The sequence below is a fragment of the Myiozetetes cayanensis genome, unplaced genomic scaffold, assembly GCF_022539395.1.
Source record: "Myiozetetes cayanensis isolate MyiCay16 unplaced genomic scaffold, myiCay2020 scf5-8, whole genome shotgun sequence".
Classification (NCBI taxonomy): Eukaryota; Metazoa; Chordata; class Aves; order Passeriformes; family Tyrannidae; genus Myiozetetes; species Myiozetetes cayanensis.
In genome coordinates this window covers 61788715-61807064 of record NW_026087742.1, presented here as the reverse complement: position 1 = coordinate 61807064, position 18350 = coordinate 61788715, and the positions used below count along the sequence as shown (strand labels likewise).

The window sequence follows — 18350 nt, the reverse complement described above, 5'->3', positions numbered from 1 at the left end:
TCTTGTGCAGGGCAAAGGAAGCAGTTGAAACAGCAAACCAGCCCATTGGTTCAGAGCAAAAATTGTCCTGGAAACCTGTAAAGCACTGTGCACTCAGGACTGTTGGCAACATGACAGCTCCAGCATCCGTAGCCCCCGAGGCTGATGGTTTCCCTCCACATTCATTTATCTCACCCCAATCCCTCGAAGAGCAGGGTACTGCATAGCCCGACATGCCTGGAGCTGGTGCACTATCTGAGGCTAGAAAACAGGAAGAAGGTCACAGATGGATCCTATTTTTCTTCTCTCCTGCCCTTTGGCTTGTCCCAGCACTACCCTGACCTCATTGACAGCTCTCACCTCCCTACCTCCTAGCCAGGTTGATGGCAGAGGCAGCCCTGGTAGTGGTTGTTGCTGTTTCTGCCTTAGGCAGTCCCAAAAGTCCTTTCTTCAAAATGTCTTCAGTCTTTACACACGTGGCAGGGTGGGAATGAGCATCCTTGCCCCTCCCGTGGGAAAACCACAGGGCAGTCAGCTCTTGAAATCAAGCAAGGCACCAAAGTGCCGAGGAGAGAAACTTAAGGGCAGAGGCTGCATTTCTGTGGCTTTACATGGCACAACAGGGGAACACTGGCACCTAGTCAAATTCCATAAGCACAGCCACAGAGTAATTAGTTAAAGCTTTGTTTTCTTGTGACCAAAAAAAACCCCAAAAAGTAGGGAAAAGTGGGACTCATAACTATGTCATGGCAAACCATGTGAAAAACCCCCTCTTGCTCCTAATTACAACCCAGTTTAAAAAATAATCTGTCCATGCAATAGTACATGTGAGCTGCAAAAAGATGGCTGTTAATTCATGGAAGTAGAAGGAATTATAAAACTGGTATTATGTGTTGCATTCTTAAACTGTATCTGTTCCGGGCAGCCCTGTCCCCGAGTTCATTATACCTAAGGAGCAGGAGCTCTCCAGTAGCACTGCTAACCTCACAAGAAGCATTGTCTTGGCAGGAGTTGGGTCATACTTAGCAGATTATCTCCGTACCAGGAGGGCTAAAATTTTCATCAAAGTAAATAGAGGAATTTGTGACAGCCAGCCGGCTTACCATGCTGTGCTGAGGGGCTTGTTCACTGCAGATGCTCGGCTCCAACCCAAACGCAACCCTGAGTGGTCTCCCCGTGGGCTTTGGCTGCTTCCTCGCCTGTGGCTACAGGGCAGCAAAAGAACATGGAAGAGCCTTTTGGGTCATCGTGCCTCTGGTTATTCAGCTGCCCAGCTTCATGATGGAAGGAAGGCGATAAAGCACAGTGGCCGGGTGGGAGCACAGCTCGGGCACTGTCAGCAGCTTAGGCGGGAATACAGGGTACGGAGGGTATGAGGGCAGGAGAGCACCCAGCCTGAGGGTGCCCTGCAGGTGTCACCCACCTGGGCCGGCAGCTCTTCACGCTGTCACTCGTGTGCGCGAGAACCACGAGATGGCACTAGCAACTTTTGCAGGCTGGTGGCTTCCCAGCGTGGCACACAAACCCAGGGTACTGCATTGCTGAGATCCCGTCACAGGATCACACAGGCACTCCGCAGTCACGAAGGTAGGAATGGGGTATTTCTCTTACTGACTGGTCAGCCTTGGCTAAATCCATTTCTGCTGCCTTTTCATTATGTTTCATTGAGTTAGCAGTTTTCATTTATGACAGGCAGATTAGATTAATGGCCTCCACCTAGCAAGCTATTTTGCATTTTATGCATCACATATTCAGAAGAAAAGTGATTAAAAAGGATAACTGATTCAAACATCAACCATGCTTAATGCAAGAGGCGGAGCCACAGCAGGGGTAAGGTGTACCTATGAAGCTCTCTAAGACTCTAGATGCCCTTTCTGCAGCCAAAATGATGCAATTTGCTGTTTGTAAATTGTTCAAAAGAAAGCAGTCTGAATACTGTTCTCCAGCTCCAAGGCCAGCCTAGCACTGCTCAGCACCCTTTAGAAATGTCCCACTGGTCACTAGACATACCACACGGCAGCTGTCCTGGCTTCCCTCCTGGAATGCTGCAGGATCCTTACAGCTCTAGGACAGCCCATTTTGCACGGGAGGTTGTTATCTGAAATGAAGTGAGGACTGCACTGCAGCCCAGCTAAGAGGTGTTTTTTATAGCATGACCCTGAGAGGCTGAGTTTCATGCCCTGTGGGATGCCCAGGGGTACATGGGAGGGCAAAAAGATGCAAAGTCTGATGGGACAACATTGGAGACAGAGGGGCCCAGGCTCAATATAGCCTCTTCCATAGTGGGAACAGTCCTTGGGGTGAAGGGCACCACCAGGTAGTGTCTTGGCAAAAGCTGCTTGAAGTGGTCCAAACCAGAGACAAGCAGCAATCAAATGATCCAGTGTTTGAACCTGTTCCCTGTGCCCTGTCCCACTTCCATTTACCACTGTAGATGTACCCCACCACAGTATTTATGCCTTGGAAGGCTGCAAGGCTTTCCACAACAAGCATTTGGATTCCTCCCCAGTTACCTCACAAGCTGTTGGTTCCTGAGCTCAGGGGGACACAATCCTTCCCAGCTATTGAGGCAACACTGCCCAGAACTCTGCACTGACTTCTGAAAGTGCTCAGTGAATTTATCTGGGTGAAGGCTTCAGAGAAATGTGTCTATCTTCTCATACAGGGAATGAATTCAGTGCTGTTCATTCCCCTGAATTGCTGAGGAATTAAATTCAACATGAAATCTGACAAACTGAGGATAAATCCACTGGTAGCACAATGTAGCAGTTGGTCACACAGTGATCTGAGCAGTTTTTGGCTCAGGAAGTCTGGACTCTGTGTAAATTTAGCAATTTGCACTAGGCTGAATCCTGGAAGCTGGGAAAGAATGCCACAGGGAGGACTGCTCTGTACTCAAATGACACTTAGGCTCAGATGAGAAACAAGTAATTATCTGAACAGAGACAAGTTTCAGGATTTTTTTAGGAAGTCAACATGGTTTTATAAAAGTAAATCACACCTCATAAATCTCTTCAGGGCTTCAGAAGGCATCAACAAATAGGTGTACAGCTAAGAGCGGTTTTCCAAAGTCCTTCATCAAAGCCTCTTAAAGAAACCGTGCTGTGATGGTTTAAGAGGTAAGGGTATGTGAATAAAGAGCTGATTAAAAGGCAGGAAACAGAAGGCAGAAATAAATAGCCAGTTCTGATAGTGGAAGGAGGTTTGGCAGCAGAGTCATGCAGGGATTTGTACTCAAGCTTACATTGCTCAGCATGGCTTAAACCTGGAAAAAGGGAGGGGCTTCATGAGATGGGAGTTCATTGAGGTTATTAAGCATCCAAGATAGTAAAGATGATGAACAACTGGGGAAGCTGCAGAAAAGTCTCACAATAGACATCAACTAAGCAATAAAAAGGCAGATGCAACTCAATGTAGCTAATTCTAAAATAAATGACATTTTAAAAAATCTATTTTTACATACTTGATAGTAGGGTCTCAACTGACATTTTCTGCTTGGGAGTTGGACCTTGGAGCTACCTAAGTGTCTAAGAAAAGGGTAGCAAGTTCCACTACTGGGGGAGAAACAGAGAATAAAATGGAAAACACCTTCAAGCCACTCTGCACATCAACAGTACAGCTACACCTCCAGAAACTATGCAAGGCTATGGACTCTCTAGCTCAAAACACATGCAGCACAACAAAAAATTTTACAAAAGGGTAATAAGAATGAACAAAAGCATGGAATGGTTTTCCTATGAAGAATCAATAACTGGATTAAGACTTCTCATCTTGAAAAGAGAAAATGAAACTGAGGGAAACACCAACGTCTTCCAATATTATCATTTCTTCAGCAGATAACACATAGACAGTTTTAATCTGCTTCCAAAGCCCTTTGTGAAGTGGGAATGTCTTACCAGCACCTGGGTAGCTCCATTCTGTTGGGTAGATGGGACAGCCAGTGCCAATGCTCAGGCTGCTGAACCTGCAAATCACTCCTGAAGGACCTCAAAACTCCCAGGATGTAAAAAGAGATGATTTAGAGATGTTATGGAACAGTTGTATAAACAGAGCTGTCATGGCTGGATACAGGTTGGAAGGGTGGCAGATGGTGATGAGGATTGTGCTCTAAGCAACTGAGTGGCGTGAATGCATGCATGTTTGCGAGGGAACACAGGATGAGAAAATCATGAGCCCACAGGTCAGGAGAAGCTAACAAGAGGGATATTGTTGTGGGCATCTCCTACAACCCATTCAATCAAGAAGGAGAGACAGCTTTGAATAACTGGGAAGTGATTCGGGACAGACAAGAAGAGTTCCTGTTCTCTGTGACTGGAAAAACTTGCCAGATGGAAAAACCTCTGTCTTCACTCACAAGATCTTTGCTCAAGAAGTGTTTTGTTAGGTCTGCTGCATGTCTGTGTTTAGTAGCAAAGTTTCAAGGACAAAATTAGTAATCACACTGTAAGACTGAGTCAGGGGTGAAGTAAGCTGGACATGAACAAGTCCACGGGGCTGACAGTGCAACAGAAACCGGCCAATGTAATTGTGAAAATGCCCTCTATCAATTTTGAAAGATTGTGGTGATTGGTGAAGTACCAGATGGCTGAAAGAAAGAAAATGTCATAGCCCACTTCAAGAATGCCAAGAAAGATGACCTAGGGAACTACAGGCTGATTAGTCCTCAGTCCTCTGGAAGTTTACCAAGAAATCTTCAAAGTAATTTCTACACTCAAGATGGACAGGACGATGATTTGGAAAAGCCAGCATGTTGTACCAACAGTAAACAAAACTGATTGCCACCTTTGATGAGATCACTTTGTTGATGGATGGAGAAAGAACAGTGAATTTAAATTTCCTTGACTTTAGCAAGACTTTCAATATAGTCTTCATGGTATCCCGGTCGCCAAATCAAGAAAACATAGACTAGATGGCTGGACTACAACACAGGTGAGTAACTGACTGGATTGTCAGACTTAAAGGGCATTGGACAACAGCTTAAATTCTAACTGGCAGTCAACTGCAAATGGCATTCTTCTGAGGTCAACACTCTTCTTTTCAGTTACAGTGCTGCTCAACATTTTCATCTATGTCTTGCATAAGGGGATGAAATGCACCCTCAGCAAGTTACCATATGACCCCCAACTGGTGACTGATACACTGAAAGGCAGGGCTACCACTCAGAAAGACCTTTACCAGCTGGAGAAAGGTACCAATGAGAATTACACCAGTTCAATAAAAGCACATAGAAGCCCTGCACCTCGCAGGGACTAACTTGGTATGACAGCACAAGCTAAAACACCTACTAGGTAGGGAGCAGCTCTGCAAAAAGAGGTGTTGGGATCCTGGTGAAGAGGAAGTTGAACATGATTAAGCGGGGCACCCTTTCAGTGATAAGGCCAACAGTGTACTGGGTGGTACGAGCAAGGAAGTTGCCATCAGGTTGACAGAAAATATTCTTCCTGCATACCAAGCACTCCATAAACCACATCCATAAGGCTGGGTACAGTTTTGGGCTCCTCAGTACAAGAGAGATACTGACAAACTGGAGAGAGTTCAGATGGTTAGGGAGCTAGAGCATATGATGTGGAAGAAGACGCTGAAAGAGAAACTGCAGTCTTCCAGCACCTAATGGGGGATTATAGAGAAGACAGAAACAGAATATCTCAGAGGTACAGAGTGAAACAAGGGGGAAAGATCACAGGTTTGAACACTGCAAATTTTGACTGCAGACTAGGAAGTAATTCTTCACCATTACAGTGGTTAAACACTGGCACACATTTCCCTGACAATGTGAAATTGCCACCTTTGGATATTTTCAAACCTGACCAGACAAGGTTCTGAACAACTTGATTTAACTTCAAAACTTTGCGGCTTGAGCAGCTTTGTGCCTGCTTTTAGCAGGCACTTTGGACTAGACAACATCCAGAGGCCTCTTCCAACTCCCAATGTTTCTACAGCTCTGTATATGACATACAAGTATACATAAACCCCATAATGTTAAACCATAAAACCATAAAAACTAAACAAAGCCAAACCTACACAGCTTTGCATATACAATGTAATGTTGACATGCAGACATGTTCCATGGAGGGAATAAAGAAATGTACAATAGGTAACACCACACACTGATGGAAATAAGAGGGAAGGACTATTATGAAGACCAACATATATCAAACAAACCAAGATGGGATTTAAGCATGAAAGATTACCAATATGTGTCGTAGCTCTGATTTTATCATTCAGCTTTACTGGAGCAAATGATTTAAAACACCTCAGTGAGAATCAAAAGACCCAGTCTGCAGAGGCAAAGCTGAGTCCAACATAATATTTTTGCTATGTTTATTTTGTAATTATCCCACTGACATACACCACCAAAAGCTGTAGAGCTTGTGGCACTGCAGTAATTTTTGAAGCCTAGTTAAAATACTGTGTGAGTCTGCAATACTTCATAAATGAACACGCAGAAGAATAAGTACAATTGACTTTTTATCTCTATTTTATTTCACAGAAGAAATGCATTCTGGGGTGAGGAGAAAGTTCAGGGAAAGCCTGCAGTTCTTATAGGACATTGTTCATAATTTAATCAAAACAATAAGTAAATGCCATGAAAAGTGTGCATATTCAACTAATTGAAGAGATGAGCCCCTTCTTAAATAATGGAAAGAGAATTAATGAAGCCTACCTTCAGTGAAACATGCTTCATAATCTGGGTTGGTTTTTTTTTATGGACAAAAAGTTTTCTGTACACTATCACCTCTGTTTTTCCTGACAGTAGGACACTCAATTTTTTACAAAATTTGGTTACAAGTACCATCAATGTAAACAATTAAAACCTTAATTTTTAGTTAGGTATCAGTACAAAGAACAGAAATACTTGGAGACAGAACCAGTGAGACAGCATAAATTCAGAGTCTATGGAGACTCATTTGGTTTTCTTCCCATTAGGATTACTGTGCTAAAATCTGGAGCTGAGATGCTTGCGGAGCTGTCAGCTAATACCACACATGAACCTCAGGACTGACACTTGAACTATCCTGTACTTCTTTGTAGATTTCCACTACTGGTGCTTCCTACTGTGTCAGGTGACAGAACCCATATGTGTCTTCTTCTAGAGGCATACCCTAGGTGGAAAGATGTTTCAAAGCCTCCTCTTCATTAAAAACCCCAATCAGCTTTTGTCAGTAGTTTGGGTGTTAGCATGGTTCCAGGATCAGAGAGATATATGAGCTCAAATGAGTTTTTTATTTCATGTTCAGATCAAATCTTATCTGTATTATTAAAATATTGTGAAAAGGCTCTTTTTTTCTATTCCAAATAAGGAATACTAAAATTATTAATAGATTTGAATCAAATTTATCCTGTTGTTTGACACATCTGGAAGTAGCTAGTGTTGATAAAATGTCTGTCCAATAAATATACAATGCTATTTCATAATTTATTTTTGTACTACCATGAACATGACACAAAATAATGAAGCATAAATTTAAACCTGTGGAGCCTGACTGTTCTAGGCATCACTGCTTGTATGGTGAATCACAGGCTGATGGAAAAAGTGGCTAGTCTGACTTCACAGTGTATTTTGGCAGGGTACAAACAATAACATGGAAGGGGAGTTTAGATGAATTGGGTTCATGGTGTTCCAGGGGGGATTTGATCTAAAGGTCATGAAAGTCAGAGGAAAGACTGTGTGGGCTCTGAAGGAGTATAGAGAAGGTAAACATATGCACACCATGACAAACCCTTATTAGTGCTATTTTTGGTCCCAGAAGGAGAACAGTTTACCCCAGAAATTCAGTAAGTTTACACGGTTTTAGAGGGCAGGAAAAGGCTGATAATCTTCTGTGCTCTTAGATCTTGAATAGATTTCCCTGTTTATTCATTGTGTTTAGCACGAAAGACAAAGTCTACCCCTGGTAGATGCTCTGATACTATCTCACAGAGAGGAGACTTGATGTCTTTTTCCCTGTGTGCAGAAAACAATCACAAAAGGAAAAAGCCTTGAGGAGTAGCACCCCGACTCTTGAGTATGCCTCTGGCCTTTTCTAGACTGGGGGAGTAGGTTTATTGGAATTCCTCTTCCTCCGCTATAAACATGTAATCAGTTTCCCCCAGGCTTTCTTCCAGAACTGTTTGTAAAAACTGTGCACTTCCTTAAACGGGCCAGGGAAGCTGTTCCACTTTTTGCAATTATTATTTAAAGTATGTGTGCCTTTTTTTTTTTTTCTTCCTGCAGAGCAGCAATCCTTTTGATTAAAATTACCTAGTAATTTCTCCAGAAATGAGTTTTTTATTCCACACACCACAATGTCATCATGGCAGGTCTTCAACATCTACACCTGTACATAGGCTACATCCATTATTATACATACACATTTTTACATGGTTATTTTCTCAGTGGCTAGACCAGAGCTGCAATCAGTGATACTTCTCTGCCAAAAATGTGTTCAGAACATGCAAATCTGTTTATGTGACCTAAATCCTGGAGAAGGTACTTAGCTTTTTACTTACATTTCTTTTTAAAATACTAAATTAACCACAGCAAAACAGGTTATCAAGAATGTGTATTTTAAAAACATCTTTTGAAAGCCACTAAAATTTGACTTGTTTTCCCTTTGGAGAGAAGTATTTGAGAGGAAATGTGTTTTACCCAGAAAGAAATATGCTTGCACTGGGAATATGAAGAATAAGTTTCTGCATTAATTGTTTTTTTTTTAACAGAAAAATAACAACCCTTTGAAAAAACATGGAGCTGTCATACATTTGGGCCTAATGGTGTAGTAATATATGAAAATGCTGGGTTAGCTTTCAGTAAACTGTGTATTGCCTGAATTAGAAGTAGCAGACATGGTTTACTTGGGTTACCCTGTCTACACAAGTGGTTTAGACAACAGCCCAGATGGCTCCCTTCCAACTGGAAATGCAGGACTTTTTGTATGGAGGGGTTTCAAAATGTTCTTTAATGTTTCCCTTTTGGCACTTGCTGCGTCTGGTCTGTCAAGAGATACAGTGGAGCTTCCTCTTCCCTGGGGAAGGAGTGAAGCTTCTTCAAAAAATTCTATAAATACATTGGCAGCAAAAGGAGGGCTAAGGAGAGTTTCTATCTTTTGCTGGATGCAGAGAGTAACAAAGTGTCAGGGTATGAGGAAAAGACTGAGGTACTTAATGCCTTCTTTGCCTTAGTCTTTAATACCAAAACCAGTTTCCCTAGGATATCCAGCTACCAGAGCTGGAAGTTAGAGACAGGGAGCAGAATGAAGCCCCAATAATCCAGAAGGAAAGGGTTAGTGAACTGCTAGTGCAGTCAGACATCTATGATGCACCTGAGAGTAATGAGGGAAGTGGCAAACCACCTTCAATCATTTACCAGCAGTCCTGGTTAAATGGAGAAGTCCCAGCTGCCTGTAAATTAGCAAAAATAATGCCCATCTACAAGGTTTAGAAGGATGATCTGGGGAACTACAGGCCTATCAGCCTGACCTTGGTACATGGGAAGGTCATGGAGCAGATCATCCTGAGGGCCATCAAATGGCACGCACAGGACAACCAGGGTATCAGGCCCCCAGGATTTACAAAAAGTATGTCCTGCTTGACCAACCTGATCATCTTCCATGACAAAGTGACCCACTTAGGAGAGGAGCAAAAGGTTGTGGATGTTGTTGATCTAGACTTCCGTAAAGTGTTTGACACCATCTCCCATAGCATTTGCCTGAAGTAATTGTCTGCATGTGGACAGATGTACTCTTTGCTGGGTGAAAAACGTGTTTGGATGGCCAAGGCCAGAGAGTGGTGGTGAGTGGAACTAAATCCATTCAGTGGTTGGTGACTAGTGGTGTTACCCAGGACTCACTATTGGGGCCAGTCCTTTTTCACATCTTTATCAATGCTCTGGATGAGGGGATTGAGTGTATCCTCAGTCAGTTCACAGAAGACACCAAGTTGGGCAGGAGTGTGGATCTGCTGGAGGGTAGGAAGGCTCTACAGAGAGATCTTGACAGATTTGGGTCAGTGGGCTGAGGACAATGGTATGAGGCTTAGTAATATGAACCAAGTGCTGGATCCTGCACTTGGGTCACAACCACCCCAGGCAGAGCTACAAACTGGGGAAAGAGTGCCTTGAGAGCTGCTTAGTGGAAAGGGACTGGGGGTAGCTGATTCACAGCCAACTGGATATGAGCCAGCAGTGTGACCAAGTGGCCAAGAAGGACAATTGCATTGTGGTCTGTAACAGCAATAGTGTGGCCAATAGGACCAGGGCAGCAATTGTCCCACTTTACTCAGCACTGGTGAGGCCTCACCTCAAATCCTGTGTTCAGTTTTGGGACACTCACTACAAGGAAAGACACTGAGGTGCTGGAGCAAGTCCAGAGAAGGGCAATGGAGCTGGGGCAGGATCTGGAGCAAAATCTTATGAGGAACAACTGAGGGAACTGGGGCAGTTTAGCCTGGAGAAAAGGGAGGTTCAGGGGAGACCTCACTGCTGTCTACAACTACCTGAAAGAAGGTTGTAGTGAGGTGGGGATCGGTCTCTTCTGCCATGTTTCAAGTGCAAGGATGAGCAGAGACTAACCTCCTCCACCAGGGGAGTTTCAGAATAGATATTAGAAAAAAATTATTCACTGAAGGAGTGATTAGGCCTTGGAATAAGTTGTCCAGGGAGGTGGTGGAGTCAGTTTGTGGAAGCATTCAAGAGGCAGCTGGATGTGGCACATGGGCATATGGTTTAGGGGTGATTATGGTAGTGCTAGGTTAACACTTAGACTAGACAGTCTTGAAGGTCTCTTCCAACCTTGATGATTCTGTGATTCTTCCCCTCCTCACCACTGCCAGGTCTCAGAGGTTAGAAAGAACAGTGTGTTTCCTCACAGGAAACTTCTTGCCTGACTCTACTTGAGATGTACTGCTGGGAGCCTGCTGTGCTTAGAGCTGCCTTTGGAACTTGTGAAAGGGAAATAAGACCCCTTTCCTCTCCCATCTTTTTTGAGTTAAAGGAATTTCTCAGAAAGTTAAAGTAGTTTGGTATCACAAATTAATCTTCATTTTTTGCCAAATTAAAATGGAATACTAATGTATTTTCTGACATTTTTTTCACCACCGAAGGGTTAGTCACAGAAAACATCTACCTTGCAGTGCTGTGGAAACCCCTCTGTGCTGATCATCTCCTCTAGTATAAAGGTAAAGGCAAGCTCAGACTGCTTTACTGTACCTAGTTTGGGAATACCCATCTCAGTGGGTTCTGAGTATTTCCTTCAAATATTTAACACATTCTGCTGCATCACCTTCTCCTCAGCGAGGAACCTTCCATAGCCTCAAAGCGGACCCACTGGTGCCATTCACAAGTAGAACACATTTGCCCTGGAAGGTATAAGATAGAGAAACCTCAGATGTAAAATTCTTCCTCGTTAACTAGTGAAGCTGGGCAAGCATGATTGTCCAGAGAACATGGAGCTGCTCTCAAGGACTGTTTGTGATGCTTGTTGGGAGATGCTGATGTGAAAGAGCTGGAAGACCATTCAGAAAGAGAATGCAATGAATCATCAACTGACTCAAAAGTATTGCACATGGCTGACACAGGCCTTCTACTGGTGGCTGCCTGTTTAGCCTTACTGACAGTCTGTTTCTGTGGGGGAAGAGAGTCTGCCAACTCATTGCAAAATCCATTAAGGGCAGAGTATGCAGAAACCACAGACAGGTCTGAGAAGGACAGCTTCATCCCTGTATCCACATCAGTCTCTTGGGCACCTTCCAAGTCATCAATGTTAAGCTTGTGGCTGCATTTCCATGTTTTTAACCTGGTTGCAGTTGACCCAGTATTTAAAAAATGAAATGGTTCACTGAAGTGAAATGTCTCTGATGCTGAAGAGGAGTTCACCGTGGGCAAGCAGAACAGAGACTTGCTTCGTTGAAACGACCATGAAATGCTGGAGGCACTGCTGGATCTGTGCGTGAAGTCTCCCCCATCACTGTGTCTTAAGTCCTGCTGGGAGAAACCAAGATAATGACCAAGGCCATTCTTGTGATGTACCTTTTTTTGACCCATTTCTTGTGGTTGTTCAAAGACAGATTGGTGGCTCTGAGGAAGAAAGGCTGGCAGAGTGGTGAAGTGGGAATCTGTTGACAGAGATGGATACGGTTGCTTGTTCTGCTTTGCAGACTTCCTACACCAACTGTGTGCTTGCTGCAGCCGGGAGAGGGAGAAAAGAAGATCACATTAATACAGAATTGGCAGTTTTACAACCATAAAGTCTCCATTGCTGAGTTGTTACTGCAAATAATTATGAAGCAGACTTCAGTCAGTATGCTTGCAGCAAATGTCTCACTTCAGTAACAAAGAGAAACCACCCTGCCAAAATCCCAAATATTTACATAAGGAACCTCAAAGACAACAAGAATAAATGGTAGAGAAGCCCTGCCTTGGGGGCTGAATTACACTAGCTTTAAATTCTCACTTCCTATTGACTTGTTCAGATTCATTCATATTCTCTCTTCTACATTACTGCCTTAGTGGACAGCCCAAGAACAAAAATGAATAAATGGAAGATGTATGTTACCAGAATGATCATTTCTCATTTCTTCCTTACTGTGTTTTTTTTGTTTGTTTGTTTGTTTTGTTTTCCCCTCTGAAACATCAGAAAGTCTTCAGCAAGCAAGCTCATTCTCGGTCTTCCCAATGGAAATTTACTACTTCTTTCAACTCTTTCACATTTTCTCTTTCACATCTGGTAAGCTGAGCAGTGTGTCCTAGAACACATTTGCTCTGTTAACTATCTCATAGTGACATTATGCACAGAAATATAATTTGCCTGTAGGCACATACACTGAAGACTGAAACGGATGGTTATGATCTGAATCTAGACCTGAATCTCAGTCCTAGGGCAGGATTCAGTTGTCTGCCTCAGATGTCAGATACTCAAGCATTTGAACAGGGAAAGCATCTGTGACAAATGGAGAGCCAATATCCTTCTCAAGAAGTGGTTGGATGCCAGGTGGCTTTCCTATGGGATTAGACACTGATGTGTGGGTAACTGCACTGTGTTCGAGCAATCAGAAGGTTTTTCATCGTCCCATTTATTTCAGTGAGGCTTTTAGAAGTTTGCCTTTCAAAAGTTTAATTTAAATTCTTGTTACTGGAATTTCTTGCATAATAAAAAATACTTGATCTCTCTCTCCCAAAAGGGACAGAAACTAATGCGAAAAAGTGCAAGATATATATTCTTGAAGATAAACAATAATCTCAGCTATGGGACTTGTCAGTAGGAAACAACAGAGGAGAAAGAAAGAACTGGGATTCCTGATTACTATGTGCTGTTAAAGTGACAAGGCTGCGAGAACATGATATGGGGCAGCTTCAAGTGAGTTAAAAAAATCTGTAACACATTATAGACAACACTGCTAAGGCCTCACCCAGAATGATGCACATGACTAAATCATGCCTATGTGAAAAAGAATAAATTTGAACTGATAAAAATGGAGCCACAGGAAAAAAAAAAAAGATGAACAATCTATTAAAAAACTGAACCACAAACTAATAAAAGGTTTCTAAGAACAACAGCAGGACTAGAGTCTTATAGGGCAAGTAATGGATAAAGACAGAGCTTGTTCATTTTAGCAAAGAGATTATATGACATGACAGAAAGGGCTGAGACCTGGCAACAAAGGAGGTCTTTTGTATCCTCTGCCTCTAAAAGAACTCCATACATCACTGCTTTTAACATCTTGCCAGTGCACATCACATTGTCTTAGTGACCTAGATCTGTCATAACCATCTTCTGTTTTTTATTGAAGTGATTTTAGAGGCAAAAAAGGATTTTCACATCTGCAAAAAATGTTTTGCTCATTCATGATCAGTTAGCTAGAGACTTATAGGACAGCCAAGCCACTGAAGTTCACTTAGATGTTGTAGGTTAATATATATACACATACATATATCTGTAATGAAGTATATTAATTCATAACCTATTTCTGTGTAATACAGTAAACTGTTTTCCTTAATGCCATAAAGAATTAAGTGAATTAATGGAGAAATTAAGAAATTGAGTACATATGACTCTAATAGAATGACTCAATTTTCAGTAAAACATTAGCCAGAAACCACTTTAGACCTCTACACATATTATTTTATTTATGCAATACATAAGCTAATTTGCTTAAAAATTATTCAGCAAGATAAAAGACTTGTGCCCATGAAAAAACTACCAGCTCCTTCTTAAATGAAGACATTTTTTGGATAACCCAGAAATAAGATTATGATGTGCTGAAAGTACTCAACCAGATCACTTCACCCTTTTGATGGGTTTGTCTAAGAAAACACTTCTCATTATATTTTGTTTGCATTAACCAAAGGTACTATTTTTTTCTCTGCAGTAGCTCTGTTATCAGATATGTTATATGAACTCAAACACCATGCTTGGTGAATCAACAGAAGCACCTCCAGAACACTTCTACCTCTAAGAGAGAAAATCATGGATTGCCCCACCATGGCTTGTTTTTACACTATTCTTGTGTTTCGTAGACTTCGTTGATAATTTGGTAGATCAAGCATCCAGAGAAATCAAGGATTCAAGCAGGTCTTGTTTTCCTGTTTGTGAAAAGGTAAGGATGGGACCCCTGGTAACAACTCGGACAAAACTGCACCTAAAAACATACAGCTTTTGGGAACAGATCTGTACTTGCACAGTGGAGAGTTCTGTAAGTAGTACAAAAGCCTTGCCTTTACCTTGCACAAATCATACTACCTGTCCACATGTATATATGTATATGTATATACACACATGAATCTATGTGTATATATGGACATGTCCTTCACAGGCATCCTGACTAGTTGTCTACTTAATATAGCCAATGGAGTCTGGAGAGCAATTCAGCTGTCCCTGAAGAAATTCCTGTGTCTGTTTAGCTGAATGGCTTTCTGTGTCCTTGGGCTGCACTGAGAACATACCCACTACGCGGCTACAGTGAGAACATAGATTGTAGCTGACAAAAAAAATACCTGAGGGTAGACATCAGTTTTTAGGTGTCTATTATCTGGAGCTGAACCAAATCCTGCAGAGATGGCTCCCATGTGTTTATTTTGCTTTGGTGTATAGAGGAGGCATTTTGCACACTAATAAAAATCTCATGTATTTAGATGATGGTAATAATTTCTTATTTATTGACATAACTTCTGACATCTGTTCCAATGGAAAAATAATTTAATTTGGTCTCTCAGGTCACCACTATTAAGAGATAGTTGGTCCAATTCAGTTGTGTAATTGTACGTATCTGCTGCATCCTGCATGGCTCACAAGCACACACAGAGGCCACTCTATATCAGGGATTTCAGTGCCTGGGAATGCTCCTGGACATGTGCAATTTATTAATACAGGGAAAATCTTCAGCATTTTGGGAGTAAAGCACAGACATAAGGACAACTGTTTTGTGCTCTTTCTATTATTTCAAAACCCTCTAGTTTAAATCAGCTTGCATTAGTTCTGGATTGTAGATATGCAACACAATGACCACAGGCGCAACCAAATTTTCAGGACTCAAAAGGATGCTCACTTGAGGCATCACCAAAGAGGATGTGAACCCGAGGGCAATACCAGCATAAATGGATGAGATGAGACGAAACACCCCTGCTAAAACCCCTGCTCTCATGTAGGAACTTTCTATCCAAAATGCAGATAAAAAGTAAAAACACAAAGGAAAGGGGAAATGCACTTCTAAGTGGAAGTACTTAGAAGGGGCAACCTGCCCCAAACAGCCAAATAACTTTAAGTATCTGGGCTAAAACTAACAAAAATTTACTTTAGGTAAGATACCAGTTTTAGAGTTTTGTTATTTTAAACTTTTTTTCCCTAGCTCTTTTAATGTTCCTGTGGTCAAACAGAGGCATTTGATTTTATACAAGGTATTTGCTGTTAATCCTGATACTGAGTCACAGCTTCTAGTCAAGCCTGGTTGGCCTGGCAGGAGGTAACAGTGGATCAGTGAGGAGAAGGGGGCAAGTACAGCCTGCCTTAGGATGGCTGCCTGCTGGGCAGGACAAGTGACATCACTAACACAGCTTATTTCTGAACAGCTCTGTTTATAGGAAGAATTGCTTATCTCAATAATTTTTTAAATTTCAATTATTTTTATTTAAATGATTTCAGATTTTGAAGACCTATTTTCCAATGCTGGTCTTCATTACATGGGCAAAAAAGGGAAATAATAGGGAGATGTCATTTTGATATTTTCATTTTAGAGCAATATAACTGAAGACTTTCCTGGCTACGAGAGCACCAGACTGCACAACTGTACAACAGGTAGTGTGTCAGAAGCTCCATCTCACGAAATAATGGCCAGTCTTCGCGAGCGAAGATCCGGGGAAGGTCTTTACACCTTCCAGCCTGCGCATTGGATTTTTTAGGTGAGACACAGTGTGCGTGGAACTGAGCCCACCCTTTAATCCTAAGGTTCATCTGCCGGGGCCAAGTGAGCTTGGACGGTGGCAGCGAGGTCCTTAGGACGTAGGTGGGTTGCCTTTAAGGGCTAACGAGCCCCACCTGCCCGGGAGTGGCCCTGACCGGGAATCGAACCCGGGTCTCCGCGGTGATAGCGCGGCGTCTTTACCACTAGACCACCAGGGGCTCCATCACGAAATACTAGTGAATAAAGATTACAGGCTAATCCTATATTGTAGAGAACTGGATTATGTGGACTAATAAGACTTTTCTATATCTACATTCTCTAACTTGTCAGAGATCACAGAGAGGATTCAGTGATTTAGCCGGGATTAAAACTCAGGCAAAATTAGCTCCTAGTCCTATGCCAAGGCCATTGACTGTGCTCTCTTGTGCCACCCTGGCATGGCACATGGAGTGTTGCATGCAGCCTGTGCATTCATGTGATCTCTCCTCTTTAGATTTTTGAGGAGGCTTCTCCTACTTCCTTAAGCCTGCCATTGGCTTTGGAAACAGTTGCATCTTCTTTAATTTTCTGAATTATTTTTTTTTTCAAGTTGTCATCTTCAGCCTTCTCACGGCTTGCTCTCAGCACTGCCTGTTACCTCCCTGCAGCCTGGCAGAGCCCTGCCTGGTACAGCCATGCTGCCTGCAACAGGCACGAGCACCACAGAGATGCCAGAGATGGGGTCAGTCATCTGAAAGGACAAAGAGATGATCCAGAGTGACACACTGATTTTGACTGAAATCCCAAATACAGGGATATAGGTTTGTCAGACCTTGTCACAGAGATGTGCGACAAACCCGGCCATTGACCGAACAGATTAGCTCTCTAACAGAACAGATTTTTTCATCTGGCGCTAATCTGGTGCTCATTTATAATCTCTGCACAAATCTTTGTGAAGCCTGGAGGGATTTAGAGCCTTTGTGTTTTACAATGGGCTGCAGAAGAATTTCATGATGAATATCTGGGAACGCCATAAACAATTTGTGGCGAAGCCTGCAGAAATGCACTTTCGCCTTGGGCTGCCTGGACCTAAGAGAAAAAAACCCATGAGTGTTCCTGCAGTCTATTTTAAGTTATCTGCTTTTTAAGAAAGCAGATAGAGATCTCCTTAAGTATTATCTGTATTAAGAACTGCTAGCAAGGCTTTGCTGAGGTAAGGACCCAGCCAGCACAGCAATGACATCACCATTTGAGCCCAGATTTTGCCTGCTTTGCTCAACAGGAGTGCGACAGTGTTTGTTTAATTGTATTAAAGTCAGTGGGATTGATCCAGGAAAAAAATCAACACAAGAAAAAATGGCAGAGGTTAGTCCTCTGTATCACCATAATACATCTTACCTGAAAGTAAGACTTGAAAAAATGTATTCAGAAGCGCAGAATATCAAAAGGCAAAATGCACAAATTTGATTTAAAATTGAATGTACTTGAAAAGTGGTTTACAGCGTGTTTACAAAACTAGAAAAGGTGGGTGCTTTGTAACAGAAAATATATTCACTCTCAAGAGTTTTTGCTGGGTGTATAAAATCATAAGAAATCCTAGTATGCCATGAAACATAACTGCACTAACAGAAAAAATAAAGTACCTTAGGTTGAAGAAAAAAACAACTAAAAAATCTCCTTCTATTTGAGTTACTCACTGATTCACTATGCTTCCCCCCAAAAAACCCAGTCATTAGTGTTAAGGAGAACCAAATACCTATGACACAAAAAGGAAAGGAAAAATAAAGATTTTTAACAACAGGACGCTAGTATTAAACTTACAGACTAATTAGCTCAGCTTAAGGCACCTCCCTTGACTGAGGCAATTTTTGCTCCAAAAGTCTGTCCTTTTCAACTGGTTTCTAAAGAAACTAAAAGAAATTCTTGTAAAGATGCCCTGGGCACATCCTTGCTTGTCATAATTGTCATAGAATGGTTTGGGTTGGAAGATACCTTAAACATTGTCTAGTTCCAACCCCCCA

General features: G+C 42.2%; 2 protein-coding genes and 1 non-coding gene across 4 annotated transcripts in view; all 3 read right to left on the bottom strand.

The window, feature by feature from the left end:
- Window positions 1-18350, bottom strand: part of FAM124A (family with sequence similarity 124 member A) — a 56365-nt gene that overhangs the window by 5571 nt on the left and 32444 nt on the right. The window contains exon 4 of one of the 2 annotated variants that reach the window (XM_050331376.1): window positions 8422-12136. The exons of the other annotated variant lie outside the window; for it this stretch is intronic. Coding sequence (XP_050187333.1) covers window positions 11339-12136 — 798 coding nt within the window. The 3' untranslated portion in view covers window positions 8422-11338. Of the gene's footprint in view, window positions 1-8421; window positions 12137-18350 lie in introns of those variants that run through there. 2 annotated transcript variants of the gene reach the window in all.
- Window positions 1-18350, bottom strand: part of SERPINE3 (serpin family E member 3) — a 58520-nt gene that overhangs the window by 35149 nt on the left and 5021 nt on the right. The gene's annotated exons all lie outside the window — the stretch shown is intronic.
- TRNAD-AUC (transfer RNA aspartic acid (anticodon AUC)) lies at window positions 16497-16569 on the bottom strand. The gene has a single exon. It is a non-coding gene; the product is annotated as a tRNA-Asp (tRNA).